The sequence below is a fragment of the Eschrichtius robustus genome, chromosome 12 (assembly GCF_028021215.1).
Source record: "Eschrichtius robustus isolate mEscRob2 chromosome 12, mEscRob2.pri, whole genome shotgun sequence".
NCBI lineage: Eukaryota > Metazoa > Chordata > Mammalia > Artiodactyla > Eschrichtiidae > Eschrichtius > Eschrichtius robustus.
In genome coordinates this window covers 44,995,554-45,021,101 of record NC_090835.1, presented here as the reverse complement: position 1 = coordinate 45,021,101, position 25,548 = coordinate 44,995,554, and the positions used below count along the sequence as shown (strand labels likewise).

Here is a 25,548-nt window from a genome sequence, read left to right as displayed (position 1 = left end):
CCTGATTTTCTCTCGTAGGAAGTGATTTTTTAAAAATATACCCATAAGATGGCTACAAGCATCCATAAAGGAGGATGAGAGAGAAAAAGAAAAACAATAACGTATAACTGGAGAAGTGACAACACCGGAAACAGTCCAGGAAGTGCCTCTTATAAGGAAGGGCTGGGGAATGAACCAGGGCAGGTGAAATGTGCAGAATGAGAATGGGAAGGGGACTTCCCTGGCGGTCCAGTGGTTAGGACTCCATGCTTCCACTGCAGGGGGCTCAGGTTCAATCCCTGGTTGGGGAACTAAGGTCCCGCAAGCGATGCGGCACAGCCAGTTAAAAAAGGGGAGGCGGGTAAGGAAAAGAGGCAGGAGGGGAAAAAAAGAAGAAAAAAGAGTGGGAGAGGTGAGAGGAATCAGCAAGAAATGGAAACAGGTTTTAAAAGAGAGAGAGGGAGACCTCAAAGAAGGGAAAAGACACCCGTGAGATGAGCGGCTGAGCAGCGCGGTAACACACACAGAGACACAATGGATCCCAATGCCCCACCTGGAAACCAGGAAACCACCCCCTATTCCGAATTCTAAATAATGGCCTGATAATTCTACTTTTAAATATCCCACATAGGTGGTCCAGTGGTTAGAACTCCGTGTTCTTACTGCTGAGGGCCCAGGTTCAATCCCTGGTGGGGAACTAAGATCCCACAAGCCGCACAGCACAGCCAAAAAAAAAAAAAAAAAAAATCCGCATAATATTCTGGGATGAAACATTAGTTCTTTCAGAAAGTCAGCCGGAACACAAGTTGATCGGAGAGCTGTAGGCCACTGTGGTATTACTGCTAAAGGAACCACTGTTTACAATGTCACAGTATGTGTGAGAAAAGAGGCCTGGAAACTTTCTTCCTAAAAGAAAGAAAACCCAAGTAAACAAAAGTTCCTGGAACTGGTAAGCAGTCTGTGGGAAATTTTAGGGTGGGTGGGTGTGTTGGTTGTGGTATTGGGGGAATATTCTTGCCCTTTCCTCTATAGCCCTATAGAAAACAAATACATCGTAAACCTCAAGATTATGACATCAGGAACTTTTAAATACTAAACATGATTTAAACACTAAAGAGGCAAATAAAATCATAGCTATGGCACAGATAAATCAGTTTGACCCACAGAATAATATTTCCCTTAAAGTATGGCTGAAACCCTACTTCTTTGCCATGAAAATTGGCATAAAATTAAATATTTTCCCTGGTAAGTGAGAAAAGAGGTGGTTTCAGAGGTAGTGGGTCACAGCTTTTCCGTGGGAGGATAGCCACGTGGATGTGGACAGCGTGCAGCTATGCACTCCTAGGGACTGGTCCTTCCGGGCTCAGTGCGGGAACTCAACAGAGGTCAGAGAGTGTACTGAGTACTACCTTATAAAAACTACAGGGAGCTTTGTTCTCTGTGCAGGAGAAATATTTCTAGTAAACCAGGAAGGCAAAACCAGACAGCACTAGGTCCTCTTACTCACCTGGACAGATGCCTCTCAAAATCTCTGCTTCCCAGGGATCTGGGCCCCATGGTGCTTCCCCTCTCTCCAGCTGGGAGATCAGAACAGGTGTGGGGAATGGAAGTGCTTCTCCAGCAAGAAAGAGAGAGAGACAAGTTGAGGGGAGACATCCAGAGCTGTTCCTGAGATCTCTGCCCACCCCATTGTGGGCTAGTTGGGGAGGGGAGAAGTGGACTGCCCAGGAGACCAATGAGCCACCAGGGGTTCTGAGGAAGGGGTCCAAACTGCACTCCAAGGTATGGCCAGGGAGATAGTGATTCTCCTCAGGGAGAAACTGCAAGCTCACCCTGACTCAGAAGAAATGAAATCCCTTCAGGAAGGATGTATGTACTGATATCCTGGGAGGCTCCTCCACACAGGAGAGGGCCCACATCCCACAACACTGGAAGGACGGAGGAACAGAGGTCTCCCAGGGGTACCCGGGAGAATCCTCTCCCTCAGGGTCCAGAACCACGCTCTTCCCTGGGAAGTAATGACGTCCAATTTCAAAGCCAAAGGGAACCTGGGATTTCCCCACCCAGCATCTCCAAAGGCCGGTGAGTGCAGAACTCCCCTCTGGAGCCATCAAACCTAAGGACTACTAGAATCCCCAAGACATCTGAGAAGAGGTGGAACTATCACAGAGGGCCACTGAGAGAGACCTTACCCAGGGAAGCCACATTTGCATAATTCTCCAGCATCACCTCCCTGTACAGGGCCTTCTGCACAGGCTCCAGGCTGGCCCACTGGTTCTGGGTAAAGTACACGGCCACATCCTCAAAGGTCACTGACTCCTGAAACAACAGGTTCCTGCTGAAGCCTTGAGCGAGGGCCAGAGGGGGGCAGTCTGAGCTGCAGGGAAGAGATGGACCTGCCAGGGTCTGTGACTCTGAGCCCCGTGGAAGGTTTGCTCTACGGACAAGAGCATTCAGCACCCCAGCCAGAGGCCAGCCCTCAGCCAGTGTTCCCACCTCCAAACTCGGAACGCCAATGCTCTCCCACCTACTCAGCTCTGGGCTCCGAACTGTCATCCTAACCTCATAACTTGGCATCTGGGGCTCTCCTGCCTGGTAACTGCATCAACACCTATGTTCATTTCTCCATGGATCTGTCCCTCTAGCACCTGCTGCCCTCATGTACTCTTAACCTGTCACCTAATTTTCTGTACACCAACCACTCTCTCTGTCTCCACTCAGCCGAAGTACATATGCACGGCTGCATGTACTCCCTGCCCCAGCTTCTCCTGGCCTTCCTCAACAGCTTCCACTATGCGCAGAGGAGCCACTCCTTAGGAATAGTCCCAGTGCAGCTACATGTAAAAAAATGAAGTTAGAACATTCTTTAACACCATACACAAAAATAAACTCAAAATGTATTAAAGACCTAAATGTAAGACCAGATACTATAAAACTCTTAGAGGAAAACATAGGCAGAACACTCTCTGACATAAATCACAGCAAGATCTTTTCTGATCGTCTCCTAAAGTAATGGAAATAAAAACAAAAATAAACAAATGAGACCTAATTAAACTCAAAAGCTTTTGCACAGCAAAGGAAACCATAAACAAAACAAAAAGACAACCCACAGAATGGGAGAAAATATTTGCAAACGATGTGACCAACAAGGTATTAATCTCCAAAATTTACAAACAGCTCATGAAACTCAATATTAAAAAAACAAACAACCGAATCCAAAAATGGGCAAAAGACCTAAACAGACATTTCTCCAAAGAAGACATACAGATGGCCAAGAGGCACATGAAAAGATGTTCAGCATCTCTGATTATTAGAGAAACGCAAATCAATACTACAATGAGATTCACCTCACACCAATCAGAATGGCCATTAACAAAAAATCTACTAACAATAAATGCTGGAGAGGGTGTGGACAAAAAGGAACCCACTACACTGCTGGTGGGAATGTACACTGGTAACAGCCACTATGGAGAACAGTATGGAGGTTCCTTAAAAAACTAAAAATAGAGCTACTATATGATCCAGCAATCCCACTCCTGGGCATATATCTGGAGAAAAACATGGTTCGAAAGGACACATGCACCCCAATGTTCACTGCAGCACTGTTTACAATAGCCAAGACATGGAAGCAACCTAAATGTCCATTGAGAGAAGAATGAATAAAGAAGATGTGGTACATATATACAATGGAATATTACTCAGCCATTAAAAAGAATGAAATAGTGCCATTTGCAGCAACATGGATGGACCTGGAGATTATCATACTAAGTGAAGTAAGTTAGACAGATAAAGCCAAATACCATATGATATTGCTTATATGCAGAATCTAAAAAAAAAAAAAAAAAAAGATCCAAATTAACTTATTTACAAAACAGAAACAGACTCACAGACTTAGAGAATGAACTTATGGTTACCAGGGGACTGGCGGTGGGGGGAAGGGACGGATTGGGAGTTTGGGATTGACATGTACACACTGCTATATTTAAAACAGATATCCAACAAGGACCCAATGTATAGCACAGGGAACTCCGCTCAATATTCTGTAATAACCTAAATGGGAAAAGAATTTGAAAAGGAAAAGATACTTGTATATGTATAACAGAATCACTTTGTTGTACACCTGAAACTAACACAACATTGTTAATCAACTATACTCCATAATAAAATAAAAATTAGGAAGCATCAGGAAGATGGCGGTGTGGGAAGATGCAGAGTTTGCATCTCCCTACAACTAGGGCACCTGCTGGATGCTGGTGGGGGACCCCAATGCCCAAGGAGATGGGAAGAAGCCCCAAGTGAACCAGTAGGACGTGGGGGGACTGAGGGGGTAGGAGAAGTGGAGGCTGGATAGGACCGGCAGCCCTGAAGGGTGGCTGAGAGGGGGGAGGGGTTCCCATGACTGGTGGGACCCTCAGGGCCTCGGATCATGGGGAGCACACCCAGCGTTTCCCCTGCCCAATCTCCAGGACCAGAGGAGCAAGAGAGGAGCATAGGGCGTGTGCACTGTGCACCACCCACTCGGGCCCACGGAGACTGCTAAGCTCCCAGGCTGATTCCCCAGCCCTCCAAAGCCCACTCCAAGCCACATGGGTCCTGGGGAGGGAGACCGGGGAGAACAGGAGAGGCAGGCGGGAGGGGCCCTCCGGCACTGGAGGAGCAGGAGAGGAGTGAGGGCGTTTGTCCTGCCCAATGGGGCCCAGGATGCCTGCTGAGCTCCCAAGTGGGGTCACCCACCCTCTGAAACCAGAGGCGGGAGGCATGCCTGGGCCCCTTCTGTTCTGTTGAGCCTAAGCCCCACCCCCCACACCCGTCAGGGCCTTTTCCAGCCCTGTGGGTCCTAATCATAGGCCCTGCCCACCGCCCAAACCTCACCCCTGCTTAGGCCGTGCCTTCCAGAGCCAAGGCCTTTTCCACCTTTTTTTTTTTTCTCCTCCTTGTTTTTACTATTGTGGTTCTGTTTTACCTTCTGGTTGTTGTTTCATCTACATTTTTATTTTTATATTTTTTCTAACATATCTGTTAGTTTCCTAGTTTAATTTTATTTTTTACTTTGTTACTGTTCTCCTTTTTCTTTTTTCTTTTTTTTTTGTGCCACCCTGCGCGGCTTGTGGGATCTTGGTTCACGAGCTGGGGGTTGGGCTGAAGCTCCTGCAGTGGGAGCTCTGAGTCTGAACCATTGGACTAACAGAGAACCTCAGACCCCAGGGAATATTCATCGCAGTGAGGTCTCCCAGAGGTCCTCATCTTGGCACCAAGACCCAAATCTACCCAACAGCCTACAAACTCCAGTGCTGGAAGCCTCAGGCCAAACAACCAGTGATACAGGAATACAATCCCACTCACAAAAAAAAAGGAAAAAAAAAAAATGAGACGGCAGAAAAATATGTCACAGATGAAGAAACAAGGTAAAAACCTACAAGACCAAATAAATGAAGAGGAAATAGGCAATCTACCTGAAAAAGAATTCAGAGTAATGATAGTAAAGATGATCCAGAATCTCAGAAATAGAATGGAGGCAAGGACTGAGAAAATACAAGAAATGTTTAACAAAGATTTAGAAGAACTAAAGAACAAACAAACAGAGATGACCAACACAATAACTGAAATGAAAAATACACTAAAAGGAATCAATAACAGAATAAGTGAGGCAGAAGAACGAATAAGTGAGCTGGAAGACAAAATGGTGGAAATAAACTGCCGAGGAGCAGAATAAAGAAAAAAGAATGAAAAGAATTGAAGACAATCTCAGAGACCTCTGGGACAACATTAAACACACCAACATTCGAATTATAGGGATCCCAGAAGAAGAAGAGAAAAAGAAAGGGTCTGAGAAAATATTTGAAGAGATTATAGTCAAAAACTTCCCTAACATGAGAAAGGAAATAGTCACCCAAGTCCAGGAAGCACAGAGAGTCCCACACAAGATAAACCCTAGGAAAAACACACCAAGACACATATTAATCAAACTAACAAAAATTAAATTCAAAGAAAAAAAGTTAAAAGCAGCAAGGGAAAAGCAACAAATAACATACAAGGGAATCCCCATAAGGTTATCAACTGATTTTTCAGCAGAAACTCTGCAGACCAGAAGAGAGTGGCACAATATACTTAAAGTGATGAAAGAGAAAAATCTACAACCAAGATTACTCTACCCAGCAAGGAACTCATTCAGATTCGACAGAGAAATCAAAAGTTTTTCAGACAAGCAAAAGCTAAGAGAATTCAGTACCACCAAACCAGCTTTACAACAAATGCTAAAGAAACTTCTCTAGGCGGGAAACAGAAGAGAAGAAAAAGACCCACAGGATAGAAAGCCCAGAGTTAAGCCCACGTACATATGGTCACCTAATTTATGACAAAGGAGGCAAGAACATACAATGGAGAAAAGACAGCCTCTTCATAAGTGGTGCTGGGAAAACTGGACAGCTACATGTCAAAGAACGAAATTAGGACACTCCTTAACACCATACACAAAAATAAACTCCAAATGGATTAAAGACCGAAATGTAAGGCCAGACACTATAAAACTCTTAGAGGAAAACATAGGAAAAACACTCTGACATAAACCACAGCAAGATCTTTTTTGACCCACCTCCTAGAGTAATAGAAAGAAAAACAAAAATAAACAAAATGGGACCTAATTAAACTTAAAAGGTTTTGCACAGCAAAGGAACCCATAAACAAGATGAAAAGACAATCCTCCGAATGGGAGAAAATATTTGCAAATGAAACAATGGACAAAGAATTAATCTCCAAAATATACAAACAGCTCATGGAGCTCAATATCAAAAAAACAAACAATTCAATTAAAAAATGGGCAGAAGATCTAAGTAGATATTTCACCAAAGAAGACATACAGATGGCCTAGAGACACATGAAAAGATGCTCAACATCACTAATTATTTAGAGAAATGCAAATCAAAACTACAATGAGGTATCACCTCACACTGGTCAGAATGGCCATTATCAAAAAATCTAGAAACAGTAAATGCTGGAAAGGGTGTGGTGAAAAGAGAACCCTCCTTCACTGTTGGTGGGAATGTAAATTGATACATTTACAAAATCAATATCATACATATGGAGAACAGTATGGAGGTTCCTTATAAAACTAAAAATAGAACTACCATATGACGCAGCAATCCCACTACTGGGCATATACCCTGAGAAAACCACAATTCAAAAAGAGACATGTATCACAATGTTCACTGCAGCACTATTTACAATAGCCAGGACATGGAACCAACCTAAGTGTACATCAACAGATGAGTGGATAAAGATGTGGCACATATATATAATGGAATATTACTCAGCCATAAAAAGGAACAAAATTGAGTTATTTGTAGTGAGACAGATGGACCTAGAGGCTGTCATAGAGAGTGAAGTAAGTCAGAAAGAGAAAAACAAATACCGTATGCTAACACATATATATGGATCTAAAAAAAAAAAAATGGTGCTGATGAACCTAGTGGCAGGCACAATAAAGACACAGACATAGAGAATGGACTTGAGGACACGGTGGGGGAGGGGAAGCTGGGACGAAGTGAGAGAGTGGCATGGACTTATATATACTACCAAATGTAAAATAGATAGCTAGTGGGAAGCAGCCACATAGCACAGGGAGATCTGCTCGGTGCTTTGCGATAACCTAGAGGGGTGGGATAGGGAGGGTGGGAGGGAGGCTCAAGAGGGAGGGGATATGGGGATATATGTATGCATATGGTTGATTCACTTTGTTGTACAACAGAAACTAACACAGTACTGTGAAGCAATTATACTTCAATAAAGATATATTAAAAAAATTAAAATAAAAAAATAGTCCCAGTATTTTACAAATTTCTTTTTATACCTTCTTACCTTATCAGAAAGCTAGCTCTCTTGAAGGAAACCTGCAGCCTGCCCATTGTGGCCTCTCCTCCAAACCACCTGTCTTCAAAGAAGGCTGGCCATGTGCTATCTCTGGGCACAGGCATGTCCTCCTGTCTTGAGCTCCATCCCACTGCCAAAATGTACCCCCTCTGTCTCCCTTGGGCCACCTCCATCTTCCCAAGAGTGAAGGGAACTCATATTTGTGGATTAGCCCCTGGGCATCAGGCTCTTGGGTGGGTACTTTTTTTTGTTTTTAATATATCTATTTTACTTTATTTATTCATTCATTCATTCATTTATTTTTGGCTGCGTCGGGTCTTCGTTGCTGCGTGCGGGCTTTCTCTAGTTGCGGTGAGCGGGGGCTACTCTTCGTTGCGGTGCACGGGCTTCTCATTGTGGTGGCTTCTCTTGTTGTGGAGCACAGGCTCTAGGCACACAGGCTTCAGTAGCTGTGGCACGTGGGCTCAGGAGTTGTGGCTTGCGGGCTCTAGAGTGCAGGCTCAGTAGTTGTGGCGCACGGGCTTAGTTGCTCCGCGGCATGTGGGATCTTCCCGGACCAGGGCTCGAACCCACGTCCCCTGCACTGGCAGATGGATTCTTAAGCACTGCGCCACCGGGAAGCCCCATTGGGTGGGTACTTTTAAATCTTGTCTTTGGGACTTCCCTGGTGGTCTAGTGGTTAAGACTTCGCCTTCCAATGCAGTGGGTACGGGTTCAATCCCTGGTCAGGGAGCTAAAAATCCAACATGCCTCGTGGCCAAAAAACCAAAAACATAAAACAGAAGCAATATTGTAACAAATTCAATAAAGACTTTAAAAATGGTCCACATCAAAAAAATCTTCTCTTTCATTTACTCTTTGCAACATATATATGAAGTCAGAGTTGTTACTCCCATTTTTCAAAGGATGAAACTAAGATTCAGAAAAATTCATTACTTTGCCCAAGATCACACAGCCAGGAAGTGACACAGCTGGGACTTCAACCCAAACCTGTCAAACAGCAAACCTGGGCTCTTCCCACATAGCATGCTGCCTCCGACACGGGGTCATGAACTTCTCCGAACACATGGCTAACCCCTGAACCTCATCATAACCTGGTGTTGCCCCATCTTCGGAGAACATCTTTTCAAACCCAACTTCCAAAATTACCTATCAAGCCACCTTTACTGTGCTCCCTCCAGGCCACATGGGGCCCCTCCCCCAATCAACACTGAGGGATCAGCTATTTCAAAACCACACATACCATCCTAGGAGCCAGAGCCTCTGCATCTTCCATGAGATGTAGGAGCAGTTTCTAACGGTGTCCACTGGCTACCTTCTCTGCTTCTATAGACAGCACAGTGCAGACCACAGAGACTGGCTCAGCCTGGAGGGGTTTCCTGCCTTCTGCACCTTCTCACCTTCATGACCCCACAGATGATTCCATCTCCTAGGAGATTCTCACCACCCTATGCAGTCAGCCTTGTTCTTTTCAGCCCAATGAAAAGGAAGACACCTACCCACAGGGGCTCAGCTAAGCCCCTTACTCTTTGAGTGTCCCAGTCTCTCCCGGCAGCCTGTGCACTGGAGTCAGCAGAGGGGACAGGGAGAAGGGAATGCTCTCACAACTGCTCCTGAGGGAAGCAGGGAAGAAACATACCCCAAGCATCAATGCTGGCAACTTAAACTGCTCCCAGCCACTCTACTGGCGCTACACTCAGGTCCTTCTGAGGGGGTCCTTTGCAAACAAGAACTAGGGAACTCAGTTCAAAGGGAGACATTGAGAGAAAAACAAATTTAGAAACTTCTCAAACAGAGAGTTGACCCTTAAGCTGGGCAATGACAAGGTCCAAAGGGCCCCCCAAATAGCTTGAGCCCCAAATCCAGACATCAGACAGAACCATGATGTCCTGTGAGTAATCACTGCTTCAACAACAAGGCATTAAAGGGCTTCTGAGGACAGCGACCACAGGCTCACAGGTAAACCAAAGTTCACCTCTGCGTGCAGCAAGTCAAACCTCACTCCCTCACATCTTCAGAGCTGTTCTCACAACTTTCTCCACCCAGTACCATCTTCCTCCCCAAATTGTTCTTCCCATCTGCTGTCAAGTAACCCCAGGTATCATGAGTCCAAAAAAATGCCTATTATTAAAGGAGAACTTACTTTTTCAAGACAGTTAGGTTGTTGATACATTCTTCTTCCTCCTATGGATGGTCCCTATGTACCTCAACTTATTTTATTTTTCTCCACAGTATTTTTCATCATCTGACAAATTATACTTTTATTGTCTATCTCCCCCCACCAGGTTGTAAGTCATGAGGCAAGGATTCTGTTTTGTTCATTATTGGTTTACTAGCGCACAGTACATTTGTCTGGCAGATGCAAGATGATTAATATGAATCTGCTGAAAGAATTAATTTCAAAAATGGTTTGATCACCAATAAAAATGTTTACACTTATGAAGAAGGTCAGAAAACAACAGCAAACACCACCTTAACAGTGAAGTGCCAGAGCACATCCATTAAAGTTGATGGTTGATAATTTACCACGCACTGAGGTTCTACTTTCTGTGAAAGACTGGGGAAGGAGCATAAATATAGGAAAGAAACATAAACATCTTTGCTTGCAGATGAAATAGCTATCTGCCTAAAAAATATCCAAGACGCAAGAGAATAAACAAAAAACATTTAAAACTGACAAAATAATTCATTAAGTTAGCTAGATATAGGTAAGTGAACAAAAATGATTAGCTTTCCTAAATACCACCATAAACAATTAGAAGACAAAAAAAGAGAAAATAAGATGCCATTCATATGAAAATAGCTAAGAACAGACCTAACAAAAACCTGCAAAACCAAGACAAGAAAACTAAATGTTTATTAAAATAAATAAAAGAGGAACTGAATTAACTGAAACATACAGTGTTTCTGAATGGGAAGAATCAAACTTGTAAAGAAGTCAATTACTCCAATTTTGCCTATGAATTCAAAAAAATCCACTCCCCCACCAAAAAATCAATGAGATTTATACAGGGGTAGGGGATCATTGAGAGTAATCTGAAAAAAAGTTAAGTGTGAAAGACTAGCTGAGAAGGTTTTGAAGGAAATACATTTTTGAAAGAAAAGATGAGGGGGAATTAAACCCTACCTTAAAAGGACAATATTTCAGGCTTCCCTGGTGGCGCAGTGGTTGAGAATCTGCCTGCCAATGCAGGGGACACGGGTTCGAGCCCTGGTCTGGGAAGATCCCACATGCCGCAGAGCAACTGGGCCCGTGAGCCACAATTACTGAGCCTGCGCGTCTGGAGCCTGTCCTCCGCAACAAGAGAGGCCGTGATAGTGAGAAGCCCGTGCACCGTGATGAAGAGTGGCCCCCGCTTGCCACAACTAGAGAAAGCCCTCGCACAGAAACGAAGACCCAACACAGCCATAAATTAATTAATTAATTAATTTAAAAAAATAAAATAAATTTTAAAAAAAGGACCATACTTCAAGAAAACGAGACTACAAGCCATAGAGAGTGAGAAAATATTTTAAAAGACATAATAAAGGACTATTATCCCAAGTATATAGAGAACTCTTAAAACTCAGTAAGAAAATGAATGACCCGATTCAAAAAATGGGCAAAAGACCTGAACATATACCTCACCAAAGAAGTTATAAAGATGGCAAACAGGTATATGAAAAGATGCTATACAACAGCAGTCCCTAACCTTTTTGGCACCAGGGACCAGTTTCGTGGAAGACAATTTTTCCACGGACTGGACAGGGGGGTTGGGGGGTGGTTCAGGCTGTAATGCGAGCGATGGGGAGCGGCAGATGAAGCTTTGCTTGCTTGCCGCTTACCTTCTGCTGTGCAGCCTGGTTCCTAACAGGACCAGTCCAGTACCGGTCCTTGGCCTCGGGGTTGGGGACCCCTGCTCTACAACATATGTCTTCAGGCAAATGCAAATTAAATCAATGAGCTACCACTACACATCTATTAGAATGGCCAAAATCCAAAACACTGACAATACCAAATGCTGGCGAGGATGTGGAGCAACACAAACTCTCATTCATTGCTGGTGGGAATACAAACTGGTGCGGCCACTCTGGAAGACGTTTAACAGCTTCTTACAAAACTAAACATACTCTTACCATATGATCCAGCAATCATGCTCCTCGGTATCTTCCCAATGAGTTGAAAACTTATGTCCACACAAAAACCTGCACCAGGATGTTTATAGCAGCTTTACTCATAATTGCCCAAACTTGGAAGCAACCAAGATGTCCTTCAGTAGGTGAATGGAGAAATAAACTGTGATACAATCAGTCAATGGAATATTACTCAGCACTAAAAAGAAATAAGCTATCAAGCCATGAAAAGTCACACAAGAACCTTAAATGAATACTGCTAAATGAACAAAACCAATATGAAAAGGTATGATACCAACTATACAACATTCTGGAAAAGGCAAAAAGATCAATAGTTGCCAGGAAGGGAGGGCAGAACACAGAGGATTTTTAGAGCCTGTGAAGAGGCTCTGTATGATACTACAATAATAGATACATACCATTATACATTTGTAACCCATAGAATGTACAACAGCAAAAGTGAACCCTGGGCTTCCCTGGTAGCACAGTGGTTAAGAATCCACCTGCCAATGCAGGGGACATGGGTTCGAGCCCTGGCCAGGAAGATCCCACATGTCGCGGAGCAACTAAGCCCGTGCACCACAACTACTGAGCCTGCGCTCTAGAGCCCACAAGCCACAACTACTGAAGGCCGCATGCCACAACTACTGAAGCCTGTGCTCCTAGAGGCTGTGCTCCACAACAAGAGAAGCCACTGTAATGAGAAGGTCTGTGCTCCGCAACAAGAGAAGCCACTGTAATGAGAAGGCCTCGCACTGCAACGAAGAGTAGCCCCCGCTCGCTGCAACTAGAGAAAGCCCACGTGCAGCAACGAAGACCCAACGCAGCCAAAAATTAAATTAAAAATAAATTAAATAAATAAATCTATTAAAAAAAAAAAAGAGTGAACCCTAATGCAAGCTACAGACTTTATGTGACTATGATGTGTCAATGTAGGTTCATCAATTGTAACTAATGTACCACTCTGATAATGACGGTGGCTCTGCATGTGTGGAGCCAGGAAGCATGTGGGGACTCTGTGCTTTTTGCTCAATTTTGCTATGAACCTAAAACTTCTCTAAAAAAATAAAGTCTACTAAAAAAGAAAGGGAAAGGGGCAGGGAGAGCAATACTTAATCTCTTACCTGGACTGCAATATCATCCTGACTCACACTCTTCTGCAACCAATGCATCACTACGGGCTGAAAACCTTTTTAATATATAAATCCAACCCTTTCAACTCCCATGCTCAAAATACTTTAGTGTCTTCCTACTGAACCCAGAATAGAAACCAAAGTCTTCACAGTGACCTCCAAGCCATGTGCCTAGTTGTCCCACCTCACAATGAACTACTTCCTCCAACCTCTCCCTGTCTCCAAAGTACACCCAGCTTTCTCTCCCAGCCCAGGGCCGATGCATTTGCTGTCCTCTCTGGAAAGCTCTTCTTTACTTCCTTCTCCAGTAGTTTTCAAGACTATTTCTACCTCATCCTTGAGGTCTCAATATCATGTGACCACCTCCATGAGGGCTTCCCTGACCACTACCTTCAAAGGTAGCTTCTTTGGGGCTTCTCAGATTTGAGAAGGTGCGTAAGAATCACCTGGAGAGCTTGTTACAACAGATTCCTGACCCCACTTACCCTCCTCCCCAATCTTGACTCCGCGTCTAGGGTGGGACTAACAATTTGCAATTCTAATGAGCACCCAGGTGATCCTGATGCTGCCCACCTATGGACCACACTTTTACGAAGCACTGTACTTTAGCAACAGGTAATTATGGTAACTTATTTGTTTTTGGTAAAAGTACCCTCCATGAGAAAAGGGAACCTGTCTGCATTATTCAGTACTATGCACCTAGCATTTAGAAAGCACATATGGAAAAAACAATGCTGGTCTCTCTGGGATACATCTACTACTTGTGGAGCAATCTCTTCAATAAAGAATTTCTCTGGGGCTTCCCTGGCGGCACAGTGGTTAAGAATCCGCCTGCCAATGCAGGGGATACCGGTTCGAGTCCTGGTCCGGGAAGATCCCACATGCCGCGGAGCAGCTGAGCCCGTGTGCCACAACTACTGAGCCTGCGCTCTAGAGCCTGTGAGCCACAACTACTGAGACCGCGTGCCACAACTACTGAAGCCCGTGCACTCAGAGCCCATGCTCCGCAACAAGAGAAGCCACCGCAATGAGAAGCCCGCGCACCTCAACAAAGAGTAGCCCCCGCTCGACGCGACTAAAGAAAGCCTGCACACAGCAACGGAGACCCAACGCAGCCAAAAATAAATTATTTATTTATTTATTTATTTAAAAAAAAAAAAAAAGAATTTCTCTGATCTCGGCAGGCAACCTTTTTTTTTTTAAATCCCACATTCCTAATTTATCCCCCACCCCCAACTCATTTCCCCTTTGGTAAGGCTGTTTGCTATATCTGTGCTTGCAACTTCTATTTGTAGAACATGATCTGGATTTCCACATTAAGGGGGAATTTCTTGGCTTGGGTCCCCCTTTTTCCACTTAAACCTATTCATCCAAACTTACCACTCTGTACACACAAGACTCTTATTTCCTCCACCACGTATTTACAACCATAGCCCTGGGGATGGACGCAAGAGGGAAACCATAGCCTGGCCAAGTTAGGCCTTCTTGGTCCTTTCCTGATTACCTGATAGCTAATGTGATTTTTAAAAGACTGAAAAGAAGCTCAGCTCACCTGAGGCCAAGTGGTTTGGAGCATGGCTGATGTTCCCTGGCTCCGTGCACTGTCTTCTGGGTTTGGAAGAGCAAGAACCTTAAAAGCTAAGAGAAGAAGAGCCATGAGTGCAATAGTCCCTGTGCTACGTCACCCACAACCGCCTACAGTCTTCCGTCTTTTCCTTTCGAGCACTGGCAGGAGACTATCAGCCCCGCTCTGGCTGATCGCCCCAAACTCCTCATGAATTGCACTGCCTGGTCCTCGGGACAATCCACCACCTGCCTGCTCTGCCCAAGAGCGTTCCGGGGCCCATTCACATTGAGCGGACCTAGGGATCCAAGACGAATCCTGTCCCTACGGTGCTGGGTCTGAACAAACAAAAACCTAAAAAAGCGCTTAGAGGGACCATGACATTGACCCCAAAAAGGGTGCCTTTGGAGAAGGGAGACAGGGGTGGTTGGATCTGGATTGAGCTAGAATACTCAAGTGTTCCAGTGGGTGATGATGATAGGAGACCGCAAACATCAGAAAATTCGGTACCGGGCACGGGAGGCAGTTGGGCCAACTTCTTTAGGACAAAAAAGACGATCACGCCTCGGTGGGCAAGGGACTGGACCAGGGCTCTAGGAGGCCCCGCCGCCACCTCGGCGGCTTCTGCGAGGCCCAGACACCCGAGCACCGGGTCAGAGAGGCGAGTTCAGGGGCGGGGTGCTGACGAATCGCTAAGGAAAGCGAGGAAGCTGGCGCCGGACGAGACTGGCACGAAGAACTCGCCTGAACCGAGCCTGTTTCCCTCAGAACCCCAAGAAGTGAGTCTCCGAATGCCGATACGGAACCGAGCACGGGCGTCGAGCGCCTCTCTAGGCCGCCCGGAGGCGGCCCATCTCGGTGGTCCCCGCGGGGCGGCCTCACGTGACCCGAGGGGCAGGGATTAGGGCGGGCTCTTGCCCGTGACGTCACTTGCGGGCGCCGCACCGCCGTGCTAGCGGCGGGTGCCTCCGCTCCTGTGCTTCAACCGATGAGCCGACGGAGGGCGGGCTGTGAGGGTCCTGATGGCACCTTGCTCTACTCAGATCTCGGCCTCTAGACCTAGGTGCGGCCCCAGTTAACCGACTGCCCCATCAGCTGTCGGCCCCTTTGTTCCCTGGGTCACCTGGAGCCTGGGCTGTGCAGGTGTGGGGAGAATGGCTTCTGTTGTGTCATCTCCTAGAGGCCCACGCCAGGCATCCTGCTTGGGTCCTAGGCTGGGCAGCCCTTAGGAGAACCATGGTTCCCATCTACCTTTTTAAAGCCCTCTCCCTTCCTAGGACCTAGGCGTGTGTGGGACCTTTTAGGACAGATTCATTTAACAACCAAAATAACAGTGACTAAGGTTGCCAGGCATCCTGTCTATACAAGTCCTATATTAAATGATTTTTGTCCTGTATTGACTTTGGCAGGACGCCCTAAATGTCCTGTGTTTAGCTTTTTTCAATGTAGTACAAAACTTCCGTAGTTTACAGCTATTCCGCCTAGTTAACTGGCAAGTAACTTAAATTTCAACACTGGCTGAAAAAAACAATCATACCTCCACAACTGAAGATCTGGATAATCCCTTACAGTCTCTCCGGCGGGTTTGGCTGAGGAAAGGAAAGGGGGGCGGCGCTGAGAATTGAAACATTAAAAGGACTTTTTCAGATTCAAGAAAGGAAAAGACTGTTCTTTGACCAAAGTTCCAAGCCACGAACGAGTAATTGCCCTTAAGAACAAGTAAATGCCGTTAACTTACATAACTTCGGGTCAACACACATGCTCTGAAAATCAGCCAATGCCAGTGACAGTCTCACTTTGGTGACCCTTGCAACTATGCTTCTGAGAGTTATCAAATCAATGGCAGCCCCAATCTTCAGAACATGAGCCAATCAGTGACAAATGCCCTTGAAAGCTAGCCAATCAATGACAGTCCTACCCACTGGACAACAGCTAACCAGCAAATGCCTCACTACAGTGACGATGCTTCTGAAAATCAATGGGTCAACAGTAGCCTTACTTCAGTGACCACTTCTTGCCAGTGTTGTTGCCAACATGAACAGACTTTTTCTTTGACCACTGATAGGTCTACTGAACACAGTTCCATATATATGGTTCCTACTCACCAAGCACTTCAGAGCTAAAAGGGGAAATTGGCCTCCCACTGCTAGAAGACAGAATGACCCTAGATATCTGTATATATGACTCTATCCCAGGAGTTAGTTACTATACAGTAAAAATTACAAAATATTGCTGAAATTAATAAAAATCTAAATAAATGGTGAGATTTACCATGTTCACGAATCAAGAGTCTATATAATTAAGATGTCAATTATACCAAAATTGATCTATAGATTAAATACAATCTCAATCAAAATCCCAGGATATATTTTGTAGAAATTGACAAACTGATTCTAACATTCATATGGAAATGCAAAGGACCTGGAAATGCCAAACCAACAAAAAACAAAGTAGGAGGACTAACAATATATGACTTCGATACTTAGAAAAACTATAGTAATTAATGCAGTGTGTTAATGGCATCAAGATGGACAAACAGATCAACGGAACAAAACAGAATCTAGAACTAGACCCACACATATATGGACAATGGTGCTACAACAAATTACCCATTTGAAAAGGAAAGGAGCGCAAGAGAGAGGGAGGAAGGAACTTGGATCCATACCTCATGCCCTATACAAAGTTTAATTCAAAATAGATGACAGAACTAAATGTAAAATCTAAAACTATAAAGCTCCTAGAAGGAAAAATAGGAAAAAGCCTTTGTAAAATTGGGTAAGGCAAAGATTTCTTAAATATGCCACTAAAAGCACAATCCATAAAGGAACAAACTGATAAATTAGACCTCATCAATATTAAAAGTTTCTGCTCTTCAAAAGATATTGTTAAGAGAATGAAAAGACAGACCACAGGCTGGGAGAAAATGTTTGGAAATCACATATACGAAAAAGGACCCGTATCTATAATATATAAAAACCTCTCAAAGATCAATAAAAAGAAAAGCCAGTAAAAACATAGGCAAAAGATATAAACAGAGACTTTACCAAAGAAGACATAATGGAAGGCAAGTAAGCACATGAAAACACGCTCAACATCATTAGTCATTAGGGAAAGCGAATTAAAACCTTAATGAAATAGCATTACACACTTATTATAATAGCTAAAATTAAAAATGCTAACAACATCAAGTGTAGGCAAAGATGTATTAGAAATGGAACTCTCACACAATGCTGGTAGGAAGGTAAAGTGGCACAACTTCTTGGTAGAACAATCTGAAGATACTTAAAAAGTTAAATATACACATACCTTATGACTCAGCCATTCCACTTCTGGTGTTTACCTAAGAGAAATAAAAGTGTACATCCTTACAAAGACTTGAACACAAATGTTCACAGCAGCTTTATTTGTAATACCCAAAAACTGGAAATAACCCAAACGCCCATCAAGAGGTGAATGGACAAACAGATGGTGGTATATCAGTAGTAGAACACTACTCAGCAATAGAAAGGAATGAACCACTGATATTATGCAACATGGATGAATCTCAAAATAATTATACTGAGTGGAGTTCCCCTATGGTCTAGTGGTTAGGATTTGGCCCAAAAAAAAAAAAAAAAAAAAGCTGAGAAAGACACCAGACCAAAAAGAATACATACAAGGTGTTAACATTTGTATAAAATCCTAGAAAAGGAAAGCTAATCCAAAGTGACAGAAGGAATTCCCTGGCTGTCCAGTGGTTAGGACTCCACGCTTTCACTGCCAAGGGCCCAAGTTCAATCCCTGGTCGTGGAACTAAGATCCCACAAGCCGCAAGGCGCAGCCAAAACAAAAAAACAAAACAAAAACAAAAAAAACCCCCAGTGACAGAAAGCAGATCAGTGGTTGCTGGGGGAGAGCCAAGAGGGAGGGATTACAAAGGGGCATAAGCAAAGTTTTGGGTGTTATGGCTATGTTTATTATCTTGATTGTGGTGACTGTTTCACTGGTATATACATGATAAGTCAAAACTTATCAATGATATTATGATAATAAATAACACTTTTATTATGCTCCAGTCACTGTTCTAACCACTTCTGTGTGTATTAATGCAGTTAATCCTCAGCACAATCCTGTGAGGTAGACGGTCATCCCTATTTTACAGATAAGGAAATTAGTGCAGTTTCCATAACTTAACCAGGGTCACACGCCTGGGTTCATACCAAAGTTGGCCTGGCTCCGAATGATTAACCACTACCCTCTGCTTCCTGCAGTGGGCAAAGTCAAGCTGTCTGCACGAGTGGATGCTACAACAGAACATATTTACTTCTCTTGTAACCACAGGTAACATAAAATAATGGTGGCTTCTTCCAGATCATAAAAAATAACTAGATGAAATTGCAAGGGAATGTTTGCTGATGGGAGGTCACTTGGAACAGTAATGAGATGGACAAATTTAAGACAAATAGGGCCTTGCATCTGATTCAAAGTGTACAAACACCCCATTTTTTGCAAAGGCATAGACTGCAATTGAGTAGTGAAGAGTCACTGCAGAGTCAGAAGTAGTGAGGGTGGGCACTGTACCCAAGGTAGGTCTCTGGAAGTCTGCACCCTATTAGGACTGTCCTTCCAAGATGCAGATGGCTCCACACAGACAGGGGCCCTCTATTTTTGTGTTTAGGAGACTTCCAATATACAGATTGTAATAGAGGGTCCACATATCTTGCCTTTTTCTTAACACTTGTTTAGGGTTGCACATCTGAGAAAGGATGCAGGGGAGATAAAGTTTTAAGAGGTACAAGGTCTGAAATGTCTTTATTCTATACTCACACTTGAGGGTATAAAATTCTGGTGGAAATCATTTTCCTTAGAATGTCAAAGGCATACACCATTGTCATATGTCAAGGTTGCTGTTGAGAAATCCAATGCTATTCTTACTCCTGATCTTTTGTTTTCCCTCTCTAGAAACGTTTTAACATCTCTTTAAACCTGGTGCTTTGATCATTCACAGTGATGGTCTTTGATGTAGGTTTCCCCCCAATCCATCTTGCTGGGCACTTGGTGTATCCTTTCAATCTGGAAACCTTCCTTTGATGTTTTTAAGTTTGGGGGTTTGTTTCTTGTCTTTTCTAACTGTAAAGAGAGTTCATCTTGGGGAAACAAGGGTTAAGAGAACCTGAGGAAAGTTTCATGATGGAAGCTGAGTCTGAATTAAACATCCTAGTGGGACAGGCCAGAGGAGCACGCGTTGCAGTTATGCAGAGAGAAGCAGCAGATGTTTAAGAATTAGCACAGTTAGGGACTTCCCTGGTGGTCCAGTGGTTAAGAATCCACCTTCCAACGCAGGGGATGCGGGTTCGATCCCTGGTCAGGGAACTAAGATCCCACATGCCACAGGGCAACTAAGCCTGCGAGCTACAACTAATGAGCCTGCACACTCTGGAGCCCACGCCACAACTAGAGAGAAGCTGGTGCGACACAACGAAAGATCCTGCGTGCTGCAATTAAGACCCCACGCAGCCATAAATAAATAAATAAATAAATAAATAAATAAATAAATAAATAGAATTAGCACAGTTCAGAAAAGGCAGTGATGACATTGATCAAAAGCATGAAGATGGGGAGAAACAAGAAGAGGCACTGTGAGCCTAGCTGTGGAGAGTGCTACTCTTGGATAGATGTCTTCTGCACGTGGCGTTTCTGATGCAGGATGAAACTTCCACACCAGCTAAAGGTTTTCCCACACACCTTACACTCGTAAGGTTTCTCACCAGTGTGGACACGCTCATGCTGAACGAGGGTGATTTTCTGATTGAAGGCCTTCCCACACTCCTTACATTCAAAAGGTTTCTCCCCAGTGTGGATCCGCTGATGCTGAGTCAGGGCTGTGTTGGAGCTTAATCGTTTCCCACACTCCTTACATTCGTAGGGTTTCTCCCCAGTGTGCATTCGCTGATGGACGATGAAACTTGAGCTACAGCTGAAAGTTTTCTAACATTCGTCACACTCATGGAGCTTCTCCCCAGTGTGGAACCTCTGGTGCTGGAGGAAGACGGAGCTGCAGCTGAAGGCCTTGCCACACTCCCGACACTCATAGTGCTTTTCTCCAGTGTGGGTTCTCTGATGCTGAATCAAGGCCATATCTGAACTGAGACCTTTCCCACATTCTTTGCATTTAAATGGTTTCTTCCCAGTGTGGATTACCTGATGCCGGATAAGTAAGGAATTATATCCGAAGTATTTTCCGCATTCTTTGCATTCAAAAGACTTTTCACCAGTGTGACATCTCTGATGTCTGTGGAAGTCTGCCATCCGAATGAAGCATCTGTCACATTTTTCACACTTATAAGATAGCTGACCGCTAGAAACTGTCTGATTCGTAGTGAGTTGTGTGCTAACACTAATGTATTTTCCCAGTTTCTCACACTTCTCCCCGCTCTCCACAGCACAGGCCTCCTGATGCCTGGCTGACCCATCTGTGAAATCTCTCCTCTTTGACTTTGTCCTCTTAATCATCCCGTGGCTGTGCTGTTCTAGGCGGCTCCTGAAGCCAAGGTGCTGGGGAACATTCCCTGGCAGCTCTCCTAATGTCAGTCCGTGGGACTCTGCTTCTTTGGAAATGTGTTCTTTTGGCATTGATTCTTCCTTGTCAGTTCTGGTCTCCCCGCCTGATATCATGAAAAGAAAATACAAGTGTCAGCCCCCAATATCACAAAAAGAAAATACTTATGCTAAAGAGGAAACAGGATCAAGTGGTTCTGATTTGCCCTGAGTAAGGGGATATTTTCCAATATGTACACCAAATGGTCAAAGACCACCACACAGCAGAGCCCCACAAGTGGAACTCTGTGAAAGAGGCCAGGGAGGCCAGCGAGGCCAGGAGCATTCCCGTGAAGAGCGTGAAGACTGGAAAACAGCAGAGTCTGTTAACTAGGGCAGAAGGACCAATTGCTGTCTCCCAAGGGGATCAGATGGATCAGTGCAGATGTAAAGAAGTGACGAATGGAGAGCCCGAGGTGAGAGAAAGACCACTGAGAGTGGAGAAGAAGGGCCAGTCGAGCAGCTCAAGTACTACAAAAGGTCCCACAGGCTGAAATTCCTTAAGAGCTGCTTATTTTTTAAAATGTTATCCATGTCATAATCTTTGTCATCAAGTTGGCTCTAGTAAAGCAGCAGGCTCCTACGCTGCGGCTGAGGGGACCACGCAGGGCAAACACCACAGCATCCAGAAGGAAGGGGAAGATGTGCAGGCTTGCCTCTAAAAGAAAAGAGCACTGGACACGTGAAGAACCCTTCCAAGAATGGACATCAGTCCTAGAGACAACCACGTAATGATTGTTGTCCTTTTTCCTAAAACTCTATACAGGATGTATATACAGTCTAACACGACAACATGGAATGTGAAATCCTAAACTAACTAAAAAGGAAAAACTAATATAATCATCAGCACTGGGCCAGAGAAAAACCTCATGTGTTTACAAGCAAACTGTTTAGAAAATATTTTTTTAACCCAGACAACCTGAAGTCTTCCAGAAAAGCACACGAGGCTGGAGCGGGGAGGCGGTGGGGAGCGATGTGCATTATTTTTTTTTAATATTTATTTATTTATTTGGCAGCACCGGGTCTTAGTTGTGGCACGCGGGATCTTGGTTGCGGGGTGCGAGATCTTTTAGTTGCAGCATGCGGGATGTTTAGTTGTGGCATGCAAACTCTTAGTTGTGGCATGTGGGATCTAGTTCCCTGAGCAGGGATCGAACCCAGGCCCCCTGCACTGGGAGCACGGAGTCTTACCCACTGGACCACCAGGGAAGTCCTGCCCACTGGACCACCAGGGAAGTCCTGCAATGTGCATTATTAATGGACATTCTCTGTAAAGAGTCTGAAGAGCACAGGAAATTTTAACAGGCAGAGAATGGGTGAAGCACAATAACAAAGGCAAAAAAAAAAAAAATATATATATATATATATATATATATATATATATATATATATATATATATATATATACTATGTTGTTATTATTTCTAATTCTCATATCAATACCTCTCAAAATGAGGAAGCCATTCACTTTCATTTACAAGTTTTGCTCCAAAAGTTCATCTGTTATAAAATACATCTATATATATTTTTTTTAAATATTTATTTATTTATTTATTTATTTATTTAGGCAGCACTGGGTCTTAGTTGCAGCACGGGGGATCTTCATTGCATCATGCAGACTTCTTAGTTGTGGCATGCGGACTCTTAGTTGCGGCATGCATGCGGGATCTAGTTCCCCGACCAGGGGTCTAACCGAGGGCCCCTGCATTGGGAGTGCGGAGTCTTACCCACTGGACCACCAGGGAGGTATCCATATATTTTTAACTGTCCAAGGAGGCAAGATGAAACAAGAATGGCAGGATATAGGTGGACTGTTGAGGTGAGGGGTACACTGGGTGCATTGGGCTGGTGTCTGCATATGTGTGAAAATGTGCATTATAAAAATAAATTTTTAATATTTGTTAAGTTAGTGTTTGGGAACACATACTTCAATTTCCCATACAAATAATGTACCCTATGCATACGTAGATTGCCAGACAGGCCCCCAGAAGTCTATTTTCCTCATAAGGTGGCTGACATCCTCATCTTTGCAAAAACAAACTGATGGAAAAACAAACTGATGGAAAAATAAAATGTTTCCACATGACAGGGATGAAAAGAGCTGCTCAGTGTCCCTTGGCAGATGGTGAGGTGGAGAGGCAAATGTGAACACGCGAAGAAATCTTGCACCCACACCCTTCTTGGAAGAGAAAGGCCCTTCCTCACTTGAGGGAGGCAACCACTATGAATGCAGAGCATCACATGTAACGATTCCAGAGGAATGAAAACAGTCTCACAAGAGAGGAAACACTCTGTGCATATTGAAATGTGAAAACAAGAAAGCAGGCTAAGCAAGAAAGGTAGGGTCTCATACTCACCTGGACACACTCCTCTGAGGGCCTCCCTGCCCACGGGTTCCCAGGGATCAAGGCCCCATGGCAGTTCCCCTCGCTCCAGCTGAGAGACCAGAATAGGTCTGGTGAATGAAAAAGCTGCCCAGGGAGAAAGAAACAGGAAAACAAAGGTAGAGGGAATCATGAAGCAGGGTCACCTCTCAGCCCTCTTTTTCTCCAGTGAGCCAGGTGGAGAGAAACAAAGTGAAGTCAGCCTGTGCATCTTAGAGGACAGAAAATTCCCACAAAGCAGGGCAGAGTCTTGGAATAATCCTCTACTCAAGTTCCAAATATTCAGAGAACTTGAAGACAGAGGCAAAGGCTCTGGTGAGCTCCTGACAGCTCTTCACTTCCCTCCACGCATGGGGCAGAGTCCCTCCCAGGGTTAGAGGACAGTGATTTCAAAACCTGGGAACCCAGGGCTCTCCCAACCCAGTAGCCTCTGGGGAGCTCAGCCTCCAGAGCAACTGCCCACAAGGGTTATTAGAGACCCCACAAAGTCAAAGGAAGAAAGAAGCCACGATGCTCAAAGGGCAGAGGCAGACAAGAGCAGGGAGAAAAGATATCTCACCCAGGGAAGCCACATTTGCATAATTCTCCAGCATCACCTCCCTGTACAAGGCCCTCTGCGCAGGATCCAGGATGACCCATTCATTCTGGGTGAAGTACACAGCCACATCCTCAAAGGTCACTGGCTCCTGAAACAAGAGGTTCTTGCTCCAGCCCTGTGTGAGGGCAGAGGAGCCTAAGTAAAGGGCAGAGACTTACTGGGGCTGGTGTTATTGCCGAGGACAGCTATCCAGTGCTCAAGCCCCCTACACCCCTCTCCGCAGGGGCCAGCCCTCAGCCAGCATTGCCCTCATCAATAGGGGACCCCCGGACTCACTGCATCCCTTGTGGTCATCCCCAGCAAACAGCCCTTCCTTCACCAGCTGATCTCTGTGTCGACTCTGCTGTGTCCTGCTCCGTGTGCCTATGGGTCCCTCTGGCTCCTCTCCCCTACGTGGGTTTTGTGTGAACATGCACAAGGGAAATCTGTATAAACACAGCCCACAGCACTTTTGTACTGATCTCTACTCCCTCCCTAATCCCGCTAAGGTCACTGGAACACAAAGGCCCAACAGGAGAAGAGTCAAATCAGACTAGAGGTATTAACAGAATTTTGAAAGGCAGAAAAAGGATAAATCATAACTGACACAGAAGAGAAGGGAAAGCTGAATCTTAACTGCTGGTGGAGGAGGTAGCAAACAAAAAGGAGCATGATTCACACCACAGAACAAAGGATGAGCTCTGGATATTTTTAAAGTGTGAACTGCTTTTTGTAACTTGGTAAAATATTCTTTTTTTTTTTTTGAGTTTTTATTTATTTAAAAGGAAGTTTTTTGTTTTTTGGGTTTTTTTGTTTTCTGATTGAAGTATAGTTGACTTATAACTTGGTAACACATTCTGTTTCAAAGCACCAGGGAGGAGAGAGGACCCCCAGAGTATATAGGGAATGAATGAAAAATACCTACACAAAAGCACATCACTGAGAAGCCTCAGAAAAAGAGACTTAAAAAAAGATCCTAGGACTTTCCTGGTGGTGCAGTGGTTAAGAATCTGCCTGCTAATGCAGGGGACATGGGTTCGAGCCCTGCTCCAGGAAGATCCCGCATGCCGCGGAGCAACAAAGCCCGTGAGCCACAACTACTGAGCCCGCGTGCCACAACTACTGAAGCCCGAGCTCCTAGAGCCTGTGCTCCGCAACAAGAGAAGCCACCACAATGAGAAGCCCACGCACCGCAACGAAGAATAGCCCTCCCTCTCCGCAACTAGAGAAAGCCCATGCGCAGCAATGAAGACCTAACGCAGCCAAAAATAAATAAATAAATATTTAAAAAAAAAAAAAAAAAAGATCCTAAAGGCTTTCAGAGAAGGAAAACAACACACACATGAAGACTTGGGA

General features: G+C 44.5%; 1 protein-coding gene across 1 annotated transcript in view; it reads right to left on the bottom strand.

Moving 5' to 3' along the window:
* Positions 1 to 25,548, bottom strand: part of ZNF619 (zinc finger protein 619) — a 48,363-nt gene that overhangs the window by 3,336 nt on the left and 19,479 nt on the right. Inside the window, 7 exon segments of the mRNA XM_068559168.1 lie at positions 1,487 to 1,591; positions 2,172 to 2,356; positions 14,644 to 14,729; positions 16,193 to 16,385; positions 20,300 to 21,299; positions 23,589 to 23,702; positions 24,175 to 24,301. Of these exon segments, the coding sequence (XP_068415269.1) occupies positions 1,487 to 1,591; positions 2,172 to 2,356; positions 14,644 to 14,729; positions 16,193 to 16,385; positions 20,300 to 21,299; positions 23,589 to 23,702; positions 24,175 to 24,301 (1,810 nt within the window).